General features: G+C 45.0%; 1 protein-coding gene across 2 annotated transcripts in view; it reads right to left on the minus strand.

Moving 5' to 3' along the window:
• Positions 1–10724, minus strand: part of PELP1 (proline, glutamate and leucine rich protein 1) — a 26414-nt gene extending 15690 nt beyond the window's left edge. The window contains exons 1-5 of one of the 2 annotated variants that reach the window (XM_008570072.1): positions 10476–10724; positions 5760–5824; positions 5289–5394; positions 496–645; positions 173–244 (exon numbers count right to left, since the gene is read on the minus strand). In XM_008570072.1, coding sequence (XP_008568294.1) covers positions 173–244; positions 496–645; positions 5289–5394; positions 5760–5824; positions 10476–10724 — 642 coding nt within the window. The remainder of the gene's footprint in view (positions 1–172; positions 245–495; positions 646–5288; positions 5395–5759; positions 5825–10475) is intronic. The other variant, XM_008570073.1, reaches the window with a different exon arrangement.
• Positions 10725–15785: the final 5061 nt, after the last annotated feature.

Raw genomic sequence — 15785 nt, forward strand, 5'->3', positions numbered from 1 at the left:
AGGGAGGTTTCGGTAATGGGCCACAATAATCAACCACATTGTATATCGAGAAAATAAAATTAAAAAAAAAAATGACAGTCTCATTGTAAAAATAAAAATTTAGAGAGAAAAAAAAAAAAGAAAGCTATCATGACTTATGTTGGTGGGAAGAGGAATTTCCATGAATACTTACTTTGAGAGAACCACAAGCCCGAGGAAAATAGATCATACAAGCCTTCATTCCCTCCAATGCTGATTGCTCACACTGTGGGAAAAACAGAAAGTAAGGAAGAAGGGACAGGCTGATAACCCAATACCCCTGTAAGTCCCCATCTCACCCCTGCTCCCCGCAAGGTCCCTTCTCCATAAAGTCACTTTTTCTTGGCCCCTCCCTCTTCTTACCTCTTCAACCCTATTCCCCAGTCACTTCCCATCACATTCTTTAATCCAAACAGTGGGAGTGAGGGCAAGCACTTCGAGGGGCCAAAAGGTGGGGGGACTGCGGAGGTGTCTCACCTCTAGTCTGAGGCCCAGCAGGGAAGTGAGAAGGCCAGGGAGGTGGTTAATGGAGATGTCCCGGAACAGCGTAGGAAGCTGGGCTGCATATCGGAGCAGGTCCCTCAGGACAGCCACAGCCAACTCCATTGTAGGGGGTGGGTCCTGGGACTAAAGAGCAACAACACCGCAACCTCACCTTGACTTCACCAAGAAGACAAGGAATGGGGATAGAATAATATGGGGCTTTTTAAAAACACCACAGTTAATGTCAATATTACCATCAAATCCACTATCTGTAGGAAAAAAGGGCATGAGAGATATGGAGTATCCAAAAGTAACATATATGTTGTTTCGGGGGGGGCGGGGGGGTTTGGCAGCTGGCCAGTACAGGGATCCCACCCTTGACCTTGATGTTATCAGCACCATGCTCTAACCAGCTGGGCTAGCCGGCCAGCCCCAAAAGTAACATATATGTTGTTTCGGGGGGGGCGGGGGGGTTTGGCAGCTGGCCAGTACAGGGATCCCACCCTTGACCTTGATGTTATCAGCACCATGCTCTAACCAGCTGAGCTAACCGGCCAGCCCCAAAAGTAACATATTTGAAAGAACAAGTGTCTACATTTTACTATTAAGGGTATCTGAGGTCCTAGGAATTTGTTTGGGGGAAAAAAGTAACAAAGCCTCACCTTAAAGATCTGACTAACCAGAAGATATCAAGAGTGTTTTGATTCTCTCATACTATATTTCTCTTCTAGGAATAGAGAAGAGTACTTTTCAGACTGAAAAATAAGTCTCAGACACAACAAAACTTCCCCATCTCTCCAAGCTTGCTTCTAGGTGGCTCAAACCTACCCTGGAACTCATAAAGAAAAAACTATTTGGATTTAGATGGACTTTGCTGGAAAATTAACATGTATCTAAGGAAAAGGCATTTGGCACGTGTCTCCTGCTGACCAGAAAAGGCCATGTGTCAACAAAACAAATGAGAGTACCTACTAGGAAAGCAAGAATAGATGGGCCTACCAACTACAAATGGGCCTTCAACACTGTCCACAAATCCTCCTGCCTGTCTCCCTGGCTAGCTCCCTCCATTACTCAAATCTCCTCCAACTTCTAAATCCCAGCTTCTCCCACCACCGTCAACTCTTTGGGATCTTGTCTACAACTTCAGAGAGAAAACCAAAGTCCAAAGATGGGAAGAGCCTTAGCTTCCCACTCCCAAGCCTGAAAACCTAATCCTCATACTCATCCACCCACTCTCCTCTCTCCTACTAGAGGAGGTACTCCCTCCCCTAACCAAGAACAATCCCTCCACCATGCTGTAGAAACCATACCCTCCCTTCCTCTCAGAACCTCACACATCAACTAGCTCTCTCTCTCCTGTATTTTTAGCCAGTCCCTCTCAAAAAGATTCTTCCCACTGACATTTATATGTGCTCAAGTATCTTCCATCTTAAATTTTTTCCTTAAAAAAAAAAAGCAAAAAAGAGAGAAAGAAACAAAAGAAAAAAAAAAAATTCTTCCCTTGTGCTCATACTCCACTTGCTAAATCCCAGTAACTGCCAAATTTCTCTCCCTTATCATTAGAGCCAAAGGTGTTGAAAGGACTGCCTGTCTCCCCTACCTCCACTTCCCTTCTCCCATTTGCTTCTCATCCCATGCTCATCTGGTTTCAGTGTCCACTGCTCCACCAAAAACACTTTCGCTACGGTCATACAACCCTGGAGATGCTACTCTGATAAACAATTTTCAGTCTACGTCTTATTCCACCTCACAGGGGCATAAACAGAAATGACTCCTCCCTCTTCCCTTGGTTTCCATCAGACCCACAGCCCTGGTGATCTCCTTTCTGCGCTCTGTCTCAGTCTCTTTTGTAAGATCATCATTCTCTACCTGACCATTAATGTGGTGTGTCTTAAAATCCAGTCCATATAAGAACTCATCTTGATAATCGCATCCTCATCCTTGGCTTCAACTCCCATCTAAATGCTGAAGCTTCTTCCCCCTTGTAAAACATACCATCTCAAGGCCCCCACCCACTAGAGGCAATACTGAGACACCTGGCTATTTCCACTCACACCACATTAGAGATGCTTACTAAGAGGGCTTCTACTGAATGCCCAAGGCCATACACATGGTATTTTCTCCCCTCCCCTCTGAAACTGGCTGTCTTTCAATTTTCTAAAATCCAGAAATCATCCTGGACGCGTCCTCTCCCTGACTCTAATCAATCATCAGGACATGTCCACTTTGCCTTTAAATCTCTCAAACCCATCTACATCTTGTCAGTTCTACTGCCACCACCTAGTCCAAGCTACCATGAATGTTCTCCTAGATTAATCACATAGCCTTCTGCGTGGTCTTTCTGCTTCTGTTCTGCTCCCTTCTAATCCTTTCTCCACATAGCAGCCAGAGTAAAATTTTCTTTTTTTTCTTTTTCCTTTTTGTCTTTTTTACTAACCGGTAACGGGATCACAACCCTCGGTGTCACGCCCATACCGGAGACCAGCAACGGGATTGCATCCCTCGGTGTTGCGCCCGCACCGCGCTCAGCCAGTGAGCGGGAACCGGTCTCCATATGGGACCCGAACCCTCGGCGGGAGCGCCGCCGTGCTCCCAAGCGGCACACTCTCCAGTGCACCACCGGGCCGGCCCCAGAGTAAAATTTTCAAATGAAAATGTGATCACCACCACCTCCTCCTCACCGCTACTACCTTTGATGAATTCCCACTGCTCTGAGAATAAAAACCAAAATCCTCAGCATGGTATACAAAGCCATACATGGCGTGGTCCCATCTACATACCTCCCCAGGAGCATCTCATCAACTCCAGCCACACCAATGTGCTTACAATTTTCAAATAAGCCAAGCTCCTCTTCTCTCAGGACTTCTGCACACTTAGAACACTTTCTTAGCCTAATTAACTCCTATTGATCAGTTCAGAAAAGCCCTCCCTGAACCTCTGACCCCGATCACCACCACCCAAACCACCCCAGTTGGGGTCAGATTTTCTTGTTATTTGTTCTGAGAACTACAGTCTTTACCTACATAGCACCTACCTCAGTTTATCATTTCACACCCATTTGTATAATTATTCAATTACAGTGTCTTCCACTAGAAAAGGGATCAGCAAACTATCGTCTGTCAGGGCCTGTTTTCGCAAGGTCCACAAGCTAAGAATGGTTTTTACATTTTTAAAGGGTCGGAAAACAAATAAACAATATGCAACAAAAACCATACATGGTTCACAAAGCCTAAGCATTTACTATCTGTAAGCATTTACTTCGTAGAAAAAGTTTCCCAATCCCTGCACTAGACTCTAAGCACCATGAAAGCAGGGTCCATGTACACCTTATCACTGTCTCCCCATAGATTAGCACATCACCTGCCAAACGTGCTCATAAAATGCTTGCTGAATAACTAAGATTTCATCAAAGGATGTAAATGTGTGTGGGGAGTGGGGAATTAAAATGTTAAAAGAGAGGGTCGGGGGCCGGCCCGGTGGCGCACTGCTACAGTGCGCCGCTTGGGAGTGCGGCGGCGCTCCCGCCGAGGGTTCGGATCCCACATACAGACCGGTTCCTGCTCACTGGCTGAGCGAGGTGCGGGCGCAACACCGAGGGTTGCGATCCGTTGCAGGTCCCAGTCCGGTACGGGCGCAACACTGAGGGTTGCAATCCGTTGCCGGACATGAAAAAAAAAAAAGACAAAAAAAAAGAGAGGGTCGGCCTGTGGCTCACTCGGGAGAGTGCGGTGCTGATGACACCAAGGCCACGGGTTCGGATCCCATATAGGGATGGCCGGTTTGCTCACTGGGTGAGCATGGTGCTGACAACACCAAGTCAGGGGTTAAGATCCCCTTACCAGTCATTGTTTAAAAAAAAATTTAAAAAATAAAAATAAAATGTTAAAAGAGAACAAAAGAGTAAGCAAAAAAAAAAATCAAACCTAGAAAAAAGAACTTTAGAGATGTCACTTGTTAGAAAAGCTAACAAAGGGCCAGCGCGGTGGCACACTGGAGAGTGCGCCGCTTGGGAGTGTGGCGGTGCTCCCGCCGAGGGTTCGGATCCCATGTGGAGACCGGTTCCCGCTCACTGGCTGAGCGCGGTGCGGGCGCAACACTGAGGGTTGTGATCCTGTTACCGGTCAGTAACAAAAGACAAAAAGGAAAAAAAAAATAAATAAAGTGTTGTCTATTTAAATAAAAAAAAAAAGAAAAGCTAACAAAGAAGTGAAACTGTCAGAGGTTACAGAGTATGAAAGGTCAGACGAATTAAAATAACCCAATGGATAAAAATATCAAAAAGTTTAAGGGCCGGCCTGGTGGCGCACTGCTGTAGTGCGCTGCTTGGGAAGCGCGGCGGCGCTGCCGCCAAGGGTTCGGATCCCACGTACAGACCGGTTCCCGCTCACTGGCTGAGCGAGGCGCAGGAGCAACACCGAGGGTTGCGATCCCGTTGCTGGTCCCGGTCCGGTACGGGGGCTATATAGGGATGGCCGGTTTGCTCACTTGGGAGAGCGTGGTGCTGACAACACCAAGTCAAGGGTTAAGATCCCCTTACTGGTTGGTCATCTTTTTAAAAAAAAATTTAAAAAAATTAAAAAATTAAAAAATTTAAAAAAATTTTTTTAATTAATAAATAAAGTTTTTAAAAGGATATTTCTATTTGAAGCTTGTCCTCCCCTCCCCCCAGTATCAGGAAATTGCTCCTGATATTCTGTCTTCAGAACTAAATGTCCAAACCACAAAGAACGTACCACATCTAAGATGGAAAAAGATGGGCAGGAGGAGAGAGGAGGCTGAATCCTCACCTGCAACACCTGCTGAATGCTCCGAAGCCAAGAAACACAGTGCTGCTGGAACATCTCTGTGGGGCTCTCCCCTACCAGCAGGGACAGCAGACACAGGCCCTCAAACCTTACAAGAAAGAAGAGGGTGATGACAAGTGGGTGAAGGCTAGGCTTCAGGGAAAGCTACTAACTGTTCCTTTATTTTCACTGGGCTATAACAAGACTACACCCTCAGATCCACTGTGGTTTCTAACTCCTAAAATACTTGGAGGACTTGGAGTGAGTGGGAGCAGCAAGGAAAGAAGGGAGCTGATAAGGAAGAGGAAACTTGTGAGCTGGAAAAGGTGGAGTTCAACTCAAATGAGCTCACCCTCTTGGGAACAGAGAAATCTCTTAAATACATGGGGTGCTGACAATGGATCGAAAGATGTACATATAGCCCCCTTCCTAAGAGAACATCCCCCTGGAGAAAAAACAGGGTTAAAGACTTACCGAGTTTTGATGGAACTGAGACGTGCATTACTGAGACTCGCCAATGTCCCAAGGGCTGAAAGGTTCTAGAGGGAAAAAAACAGCGAAGTGAGTCAGGAATAGCATGTTAAATAGGACACAGGAAAATTCTCCAAGCCCTCTCCTGCCCAGCATCTATGAAGCCTTTCTGAAGTCACACCTACTCTGAGGCCAAAAGACCATCCCTAGAGGCCTTTAGCCTTTGCCCTTTTTTCTTGTGGGTAACATACACAGCAGCCTATCCCTCAGCCTTTCCTCAGGTTATATCTTGCCTGACCCCTTCCCCCATGCCCCACCCAACAAATTAGTGCTAACCAGAGGACAGCCCACCTCATCCCACTACCAGACTTCAAAAATGGGCTGCGTCACCTCTGTATCACCGGACAGCACCTAGCACAGAGGAGACATCCATAAAGGCTTGCTGAATGGACACTGAACTCGTCTGTTATCCTACTTCTTTCACTCCCAAATGAATCCTCCTCCCCCTATTCCTGGCCTCCTTATAGCTATAAGAATGCCAGCACACACCTAGTCAACCAGAGTCCTCCTTCCAATCCTTCCCTCCTTCCCTCACATTCTGGGAGCCCATGCAAGATGTTTCCTCATAGCCCTCCTACAGGTAACCTCCCCATCCGAAGGGCCAGACTCCTCTCATGGCACCTGTATATCTCCCTAATAGTACACACCAGTCCTTTCTTTTTTTTTTTAAGATGACCGGTAAGGGGATCTTAACCCTTGACTTGGTGTTGTCAGCACCACACTCACCCAGTGAGCTAACCGGCCATCCCAATATAGGGATCTGAACCCATGGCCTTGGTGTTATCAGCACCGCACTCTCCCAAGTGAGCCACGGGACGGCCGTACCAGTCCTTCATTCAACAAACACATATTATGCACTGGGTTGGGTGAAGGAATACAGAGCTGAATAAAATAAATAAGGTTCTTCCTCTTATGGGGGGAAATGTTCATTTACTCAGTATTTATTTAACATCTTCACATGAGACAGTTTTCAGTGCTGGGTAGCTTATTTTCTGGTTAGAGAAGACCAAAAATAAACTGACAAAGTAAATACATAGTATGTCTTATGCTGCTAAGTGCTATACGGAAGAATAAAGCAGAGTAAGGAAGGAAAGGAATGCGAGGGGGAGGGAAGGAAGGGAGTACTTTATGTAGCAGAGTGAGCACAAAAGTCCTCTCTAAAAAGGCCATTTAGGGAGAGCCCTAAAGGAAAGTAAAAACAAGACATATTATCTTCTCGCCCTCACACACTACTGGTAAAATGTAAAATGGTGCAGCCACTGGGAAAAACAGTCTGGCAGCTCCTCAAAAGGTCATACACAGAATGAACATATGACCCAGCAATCCCACTCCCAGGTATATACCCAAGAGAAATGAAAACATATGTGTTCACAAAAACTTCTACAAGAACATTCATAGCAACATTTTTCATAATAACGAGAAAGTGGAAACAACCCAAATGTCCATCAACTGATGAATGGATAAACAAAATGCAGTATATCCATAAAACAGAATATTATTCAGCCATAAAAAGGAATAATGTTCTGGTAGCTGGATGAACCTTGAAAACTGAATGCTAAGTAAAAGAAGCCAGACCCAAAAGTCTAAATAATGTATGATTCGCTAACATAAAATAACCAGAATAGATAAATCTATACAGATAAAAAAGTAGATTAATGGATCCTAGGGATGGAGGCAGCCAGAGGGGGGTTGGTGGGCAATGAGGAGTGACAACCAATGGGTACAGGGTTCCTTTATGGAGTGATGAGTGTTCTAAAACTGACAGCAGTGACGGCTGCACAACTCTGCAAATATAATAAAAACCACTGAATTGTACACTTTATTTATTTATTTTTTTTTAAAGATGACCGGTAAGGGGATCTCAACCCTTGGCTTGGTGTTGTCAGCACCACGCTCAGCCAGTGAGCAAACCGGCCATCCCTATATAGGATCCGAACCCGTGGCCTTGGTGTTATCAGCACCGCACTCTACCGAGTGAGCCACAGGCCGGCCTTGAATTGTACACTTTAAATGAGTGAATTGTACAGTATGTGAATTAGAACTCAATAAAGTCATTTTCTTAAAAAAGCATACTGATAACCATAAAAAAAGTGTTTCAGGCAGAGGAAAGAAAAGAGCAAACATTGTGAGATGAGAGCACATTCGGCATATCTGAAGAACAGCAAGAAGGCAACTTGTCGCTGTATGAGAGAGAGGCAGGTGGAGAATAGTAATAAAAGATGATGGTCAAGGTAACAAGGCCAGATCTTGTACAGCCATATAGGTGACTGCTGACTTCTACTATAAATAAGATAAAAACCACTGGGGGAAAGGGCCATTGAACAGAGGAGTGACAGATTATCTGACTTACAATTTTTTTTTTTTTTTTTTTTTAAAGATGAGCAGTAAGGGGGCCGGCCCGGTGGCGCACTGCTACAGTGCGCCGCTTGGGAGTGCGGTGGCGCTCCCGCCGAGGGTTCGGATCCCACATACAGACCGGCCGCTCACTGGCTGAGCGAGGTGCGGACACAACACCGAGGGTTGCGATCCCGTTGCCGGTCACGAAAAAAAAAGACAAAAAGGAAAAAAAAAAAAAGATGAGCAGTAAGGGGATCTACACCCTTGACTTGGTGTTGTTAACACTATGCTCTCTCAAGTGAGCTAACAGGCCATCTCTATATAGGGATCTGAACCCGTGGCCTTGGTGTTATCAGCACCACACTCTCCTAAGTGAGCCACGGGCTGGCCCTACAATTTTTTTTTTAAATCAACAACACTTGAGTTACCCTGTTGAGATGGCAGAAGCAGATGAGGTAGGAGACTACTATAATCCAGGCAAGAAATGCCACAGCTTGAAGAATTTGGTAATTCGTGGAGCCACAAAGCAGTCAAAATCTGGATATATTTGAAGGTAGAGCCAACAGGATCTGATACAAAATTGGATATGGATGGAAGATAAAGAGAAGAGGCAAAGACAACTCCAAGGTTTTTCACTTGAGCGACTAGAAAGACGGAGTTGTCATTTACTGAAAAGAAGAATAAAGGGAAAAAAGCAGGTTTGGGGAGTGATAGTTTCAGGAGTTCAGTTTCAGATAATGTTAAATCTGTGATGTCTATTAAACATAAAAATGGAGATGCCAAATAGGCACTGGGTAGACAAGCCTGCAGTTAAGAGGAGAAATCCTGGTTAGAGAAGTGGATTTGGAAGTTGTTGGCGAGGAGACTGGATCAGCTCACCAAGGCAATGAGTTTAAACAGAGAAGAGAAGCAGTGTGAAGACTGGGTTTTGGGGCACTCAAATCTTTAGAGGTCAGAGAAATGAGAAAGATCCAGTTTTTACTGGAGAAGGCTGGAAAGGAGTGACCAGTGTGGTAAGAGGAAAATCAAGAAAGAGACGTATCCCAGATGTCAAGTGAAGACAGTTTCTCAAGAATGAAGAAATAATCAATTGTATCAAAACAGATCAAGTAATATGAGGACCCAAATTTCACCTTTGAACTTAATATCTTGATGGTAACCAGTGACCTCCAAGAGTTACCATAATACCCAGCAAACAGTTGTTTTGGCATAGTTAAGCTGAAAGCCTAAATGGAAAGAGTTCAATGGAACAACCATCACAGTAATAATCCATTCAGGGAAGAACCTTTAATGGATGCTAAAACCAAGGGGTGAAAGGCTCACAAGACACAAGACATTTACATCATCTCCCCACAAGACACTTAATGGAAAAATCATAACTTTACAGTGAAGAAACCTGGCAGATACCACCCTAACCTAGTGATCTAAGTTAACATCACCAGTAATTACACAAATGATATCATGTGCCTGCTGATATGATGCACCAAGAATGACGTTATTTCTGCAGTATTCCTGCCAAAAATGCATAACCTGAATCTAATCATGAGGAAACAGCAGACAAACCATACTGAGGGGTATCCTACAAAATAACTATCCTATGATCTTCAACTGTCAAGATCATAACACAAAGACCGAACTATTTCATATTAAAGAAAACTAAAGAGACACGACAACTAAATGCAACGTGTGGACCCTACAGTGAATCCTGGACTAGATTTTTTTCTCTTTCGCTATAAAGGACACTTTTAGTGTCTCTAGTTAGATTAGAGGCTCCCTGCTATTCAGTTCCCATGTTTCATAGCACTCGTTCATCGCCATCACGTCTGTAATTGGATCGCCTAGTACAATATTTGGTCTTCTATAAGAACTCGATAAATACTTATTTGTTGAATACGTCCAGGCTGGCCGGTTAGCTCAGTCGGTTAGAGCGCAGACTCATAACCCCCAGGTCTTGGGTTCGGATCCCTGTCCCGGCCAGCCGCAAAAAAAAAAAAGGAATACGTCCCTTAACTCAGTTGAAACAATCCCCCAAACAGATACCATCAGAAGGGAAAGAGAATGAAGATCATACAGCTAGTGAGTGGCAGAGTCTGAAATATAATCCATTCCTGTGTGCCCGGCAAAAGAGAAGTAGGCCCATTTTTTCCTCTGGAGAAATTCACAGCGGATAAAGGAGAAATATGTAAATCTCGACCAGACTGACAGCTGGATGCGCTTTCTGCACTCAGCCCTCCTCCCCTGCAGAGGCAGCGCACCGTAACCCCGCACACGTGCGGCGCCAACCTTCCCACAGGGACGCGGGGATGCGAGCCACGGACTCACCTGGGCCCCGCCCACCGTCCCGTGCAACCTCAATAGGCACATGAGCCCGGGCAAATGTGGGGCCGAGGGGACTGGGGGATGTACGGGAGCAACGACGGACCCCGTTCGCGGCTGCAGCAACCCAGAGACGCTCTCCAGGAGCAGCAGGCGGAGACGCGGGCCCGAGACCGCCGCCGAGACGCCCCCGGTCCCTCCGGGAACCCCAGCCGCGGTGCCCGCGGAGGGCCCACTAAGAACGGCTGCCGCCATCTTCCACCCGGTTCTAGCGGTGGCGTGGCGCGATGACGCAAACACACCGCGACGGACGCCTAGTGGGAAGGGGGCGTGTGGAGGGGGCTGTGGTCCTGCGCGGTGGTTGAATGGAGGTTGGACTGCCGGCCTGAGTGGGAGGGCGCATGCGCGGGGTGGAGGCGACCCGGGGCCAGGGCGGCTGGTCTTATTTCGCTGGGTGTCAAAGGTTGGCCTGAGAGGCGGGCCGGGGGTGGGTCGGAGGTGCTCCGGGATGCTGAAGGAACACGTGGTCCCGACAAAGGGCGCCCAAGCCCGAAAGATTTTCACTAAGCGGAGTCTCAGGACACCTTTGCTCTAGGAATCAGTAATGTCTACCCAAGGAACCGGCCCCCTTGTCTGAAATCACAGACACTTTTAAGTACATTTGCAACTTCAGAAATGATATAATGTTCGCGCCTTGCAAAAACAAATTCAAACATGCAGAAGGGCATAGAGTAAATAGAGGAAACCCCCTCTTCTCAAAGGCCCTCCCCTAGTAAAGGGTATCCTTTCCTAAGATCAATCTGTGCACAAACAGACATACATCGTTTATTTTACAAAAGCAAGGCCTGCACTTGGCTGTTTTCACTCGATATATATCGTGGGCGTCTTTACGCTGTTTTAAGCTGTGTGGTACAAATGAAATAGGTGCACCATGATTTAACAGTGCTATTGCTGAATACCTAAAGCTGCTCCTGTTTTTCACTTACACAAACACTGTAGTGAACACCTAATACCTCTATCTTTGTGTTCTTGTGTGAATATTGGATTCAAATCCAACAGTCATCTTTTTTCCTCTTACTATCCTCTATCCAATCCTTCAAGTCCTGGCATTCTGCCTCCAAAATACATTAACCCAATACGGTTAATTTTTCTCCATTTCTCCATCTCCAATGCCACTCTGATCCAAGTCACCATTCTCTCACCTGGTCTCTTACAGTAGCATCTTAGAAAGGTCTCTTCATTACTCTCTGCTTCCCTCTTGGCCCTCTATAGTCCCTTTTCCACACAGCAACCAGAGTGGTCTTTTCAAATGTAAATCAGTTATGTCACTCCCTGCTTAAAGCCCTTCAGTGGCTTCCAAATATTGTGAGGATGACATCCCATCTCTTCACTTAGGCTACTAGAATCCCCATGATCTGACCCATACCCGCCTCTCTGACTTCAACACATACCTCAAGTACCACTTTCTCTTTTTTTCCCTATCCTTGAGCCAAACTAGCCTTCTTTCTTTCCTCCAGCCAAGACCATTCCTACTTCAGGACCTTTGCACATGCTGCAGATTCTGCTGGAGAAACTTTCCTTTGATTCTTTGTGACTGACACCATGTTGCCCTCTTCAGAGAGGGCTTCTCTTTAAACTTCACTCCAACCCCCATCGCCCTCTATCACATTAACCTGCTTATTTTTTTGTAACTCATATCACTATCAGAAATTTATATACGTTCTTATTTATTGGCTATCTCTTCTGTCTAAAATCTAAACTTCATGAGAGAGTTTCTGTCTTCTTCACTATTTTATTTCCATTATCTAGAACAGTACCTGGTACATAAAAGGTGCTCAATAAATATTTGTTGAGTGAATAATAAGTATTGGATGAAAAAGAATGCTTATTTTAAATTTTGATAGGAACTGGAACTGGCAAAATGCCCTCTGAAAAGAAGGTTGCATCAATTTATACTCTTGCCAACCATCTAGAATAGTGCTGTATACCTTATACACCGTCTCAATACTAACTTTATTTATCTTTTTAAATTTTGTCAGTCTGAAGATGAAAAATATCTTCTTTTAACTTGTTTTCCCTGATTATTAATGAAATGAAGTAACTTTTCATATGTTTAGTAGACGTTTATATTTATTCTTTATTAATTGTTTTTATGTCCTTTACCCATTTTACTGTTTGGTTCTTTGTCTTTATTTTATTAGTTTGTAGGAACTCTATAGATCTGGGAAATTATTGGATCCCTGCACCCGCCAGCCACCAAAAAAACAAAAAAAAAAGGTATGGGAAATTACTGTTGTATGTTATATGTGTTGCAAGAGATTTCTAACAATTTGTCTTATTATTTTTTTTATCTCAGTTTTTGTAAAGTAAGGTGTAATTAAGGGCACAGACTCAAGGTAGATTGCTGTGTTCAAACACCAGCTTTGCCTCTATTTGTGTGTCCTTCCAAATTATTTAACTGTACTCCTATGTCTTCATCTTTAAAATGGGGATAATCAGGGAGCTGGCCAGTGGCTCACTTGGAAGGGCGTGGTGCTGATAACACGAAGGTCAAGGGTTTGGATCCTCAGACCAGCCAGCTGCCAAAAACAATAAAATAGGGATAATTATTATAGAACTTTAATTCATAGGGTAATGAGGATTAAATGAGTTAATATTTGTAAAGTGCTTGGAACAATGTTTGGCTAATGGTGAATGTTTGGCACATAGTAAATTCTGTAAAGTGTTAGCTATTATTACTTATATCCATGGGGTTTGATATTTTGAGAGGACTTCCCCAACCTCCAAAGTTATAAAAAAAAAAAAAAACTTAGTTTCTCCTAATACTTTCATGGTTTATTCTGTGTATTTAGATCTTTAATCCATCTGGAATTTATTTGTTTAAGGTATGAGACAGAGATCTAACTTTTTTTCCCCAGTGGATAGCCAATCGTCCCTACCCTATTTAGTAAATATGCCATTCTTTCTCCATTGACTTGAAATTCTACCATGTGGGTCAGGTCTGTATATGGACTCTCTATTCTGTTTCATTGCTCCATTTAGTATTATTGTGCCAGTAACATAGTTTTAGTTATTGTAACATAAATTATCTGTTAAGACATGTGCCCACTTTAATTTTTTTTTTTTTTTTCAGAATTTTTCTGGCGGGGCCGGCCCGTGGCTCACTTGGGAGAGTGTGGTGCTGACAACACCAAGTCAAGGGTTAAGATCCCCCTTAAGATCAACTTACCAGTCATCTTTAAAAAAAGGGGGGGGGCCCAGCTGTGGCTCACTTGGGAGAGTGTGGTGCTGATAACACCAAGGCCACAGGTTCAGATCCCTATATAGGGATGGCCGGTTAGCTCACTTTGGAGAGCATGGTGCTGACAACACCAAGTCAGGGGTTAAGATCCCCTTACTGGTCATCTTTAAAAAAAAAAAGAATTTTTCTGGCTATACTTAAAAGTTGATTCTTTTGATTATGTTTACAATCAAGTTCCCTCCCCCACCCAATCCCATTCTTATGTTGATATGGCATTAAATTTATAGATAATTTGGGGAGAGATGACATCTTTATTATAATAATTGTTCCTACCCGAGATATGGTATATCTCTTTCATACTTTCTGGTCTTCTTTTATATCTCTCTAAAGTTTTTATATTAGAACCTTTTAATATAGTAGATTTCATGCCATGTTGACCACTACCTTTCAGTCTCAAATGTACTTTATATACAGATCCCATTACCTTCTAGTCATGACCCTTTGTCCAGGGTCAAATTTGGATAAAAGTGATTCATGAGTCTAAAAGAAATGTGTGATCTAAAGCTTGAAAAAAGGCTGGCCAGTTGGCTCAGTTGGTGCTGACAATACAAGATCAAAGGTTCAATCCCAGGACCAGGCAGTCACCAAATAAATAAGTAAATAAATAAGCTTGAAAAAAGTGAAGAGTAAGCCTAGAAGGTGGTGATAGAACTGAGGGACGGGGAGGTGCAGTTGGTGGGCAAGGCTGAAGTGAACCTGAAAGATGATCTCAGAAACTGTCTTGTGCATATTAGTTTTTGCTGCATGGAAAAGTGGAGGGAGAGGTATGAAGTTAGTTCATTTGGGGAAGATGGGGAAAGTATGGGAAAAGAGGTGGAAGAAGGAGTAATATCGTAGCTCAATAAGTCCAGAAATGTCAGTCATCGCTCATCCTCCCACAAGTCCACTCAACTTTACCCCAGGAATGCCTCTTCGGTCCGGCCCCTCTTCTTTCCACTCTAGCATGCATCATTTATCTACAACGGTCTGGCCCCACTCCCTCCACTCTCCGCATTGCCCAGAATCGTCTCCCCAAAAGAGAAATGTCGTCATGCTGCCCCTCTGCTTAAAAAGCCACGATTGGTTCCAGGGGTCCTCCTGCTGGGAAGGGCTTCGGTCTCATTCCTTCACCTGCTATACAAAACCCTCCACAACCTGCTCCAGACTTCCTCTTTAGCCTTATTACTCCTACTGCCTAACTCCATAAACACTTCAGAACAGGATGTGCCTGACCTTGCTCTCTCTTCGGAATGCCCTTTCTCAATTTCTGCCCATCATTCAGAAAGCTTGTCCTCAAATGTCCCCTCTTCTGGACAGCCTGCACTCCCTCCACCCTCGTCCTAGCCAAGCACTGTTAGTCGTTTTCTCTTCTGAGTCATCCTTCTATTATAGCATTCCTGGGAGCATAATACCTGTTTATGTGTCTCCTCAATTATACTGGGAAGGCAGGGGCCGTGGTAATTCTTCAGTTCCCACTGCTTGGCACACTGACTAGCACAAAACAGGCATGGATGGATGGATGGGTGGATGGATGAGTGAGTGGATGTTATCTGGGATGAGTGGGTGGAGATGGATCGTCATGACAGAAATTAGAAAAAGGAGCCTTGCGAAGATCAAAGATAGACACTAGAGGGAGCTGAGACACCACAATAAAAAAGCGGGAGTGGGGACAAAGAAGGCCGCCGGCTCTGAGCGGGTGAGCGGCGCTCACTAGAGCAAGCGTCACGCAACTGGAACCTCTGGCCCACGTGTGCGTCCCCTCATCCTCCTCCCTAAACTGTGCTTGAGCTCATTCCACCCCCACCGAGAAAGCAAACAAGGGGGAGGGAATCCCTGCAGGGTTCTGGATATGGAAGCCAATCAGAGGACTTTGATCACTTGGAAGGCGGCGCCTTCCTTTAAGCGGGCCCAATCAGCTTCTCAGGGGTTGAGGAGGGGCGGAGAGATGGGCGGGAGAAGCAGGAGGAGGGATTGCGCGCGCCGGGGCGGGCTCCCCCGGGGGACGGAGCGCGGAGGGGCGGGGGCGTAGCCAATCA

Source organism: Galeopterus variegatus, unplaced genomic scaffold (assembly GCF_000696425.1).
Source record: "Galeopterus variegatus unplaced genomic scaffold, G_variegatus-3.0.2 Scaffold569, whole genome shotgun sequence".
Classification (NCBI taxonomy): domain Eukaryota; kingdom Metazoa; phylum Chordata; class Mammalia; order Dermoptera; family Cynocephalidae; genus Galeopterus; species Galeopterus variegatus.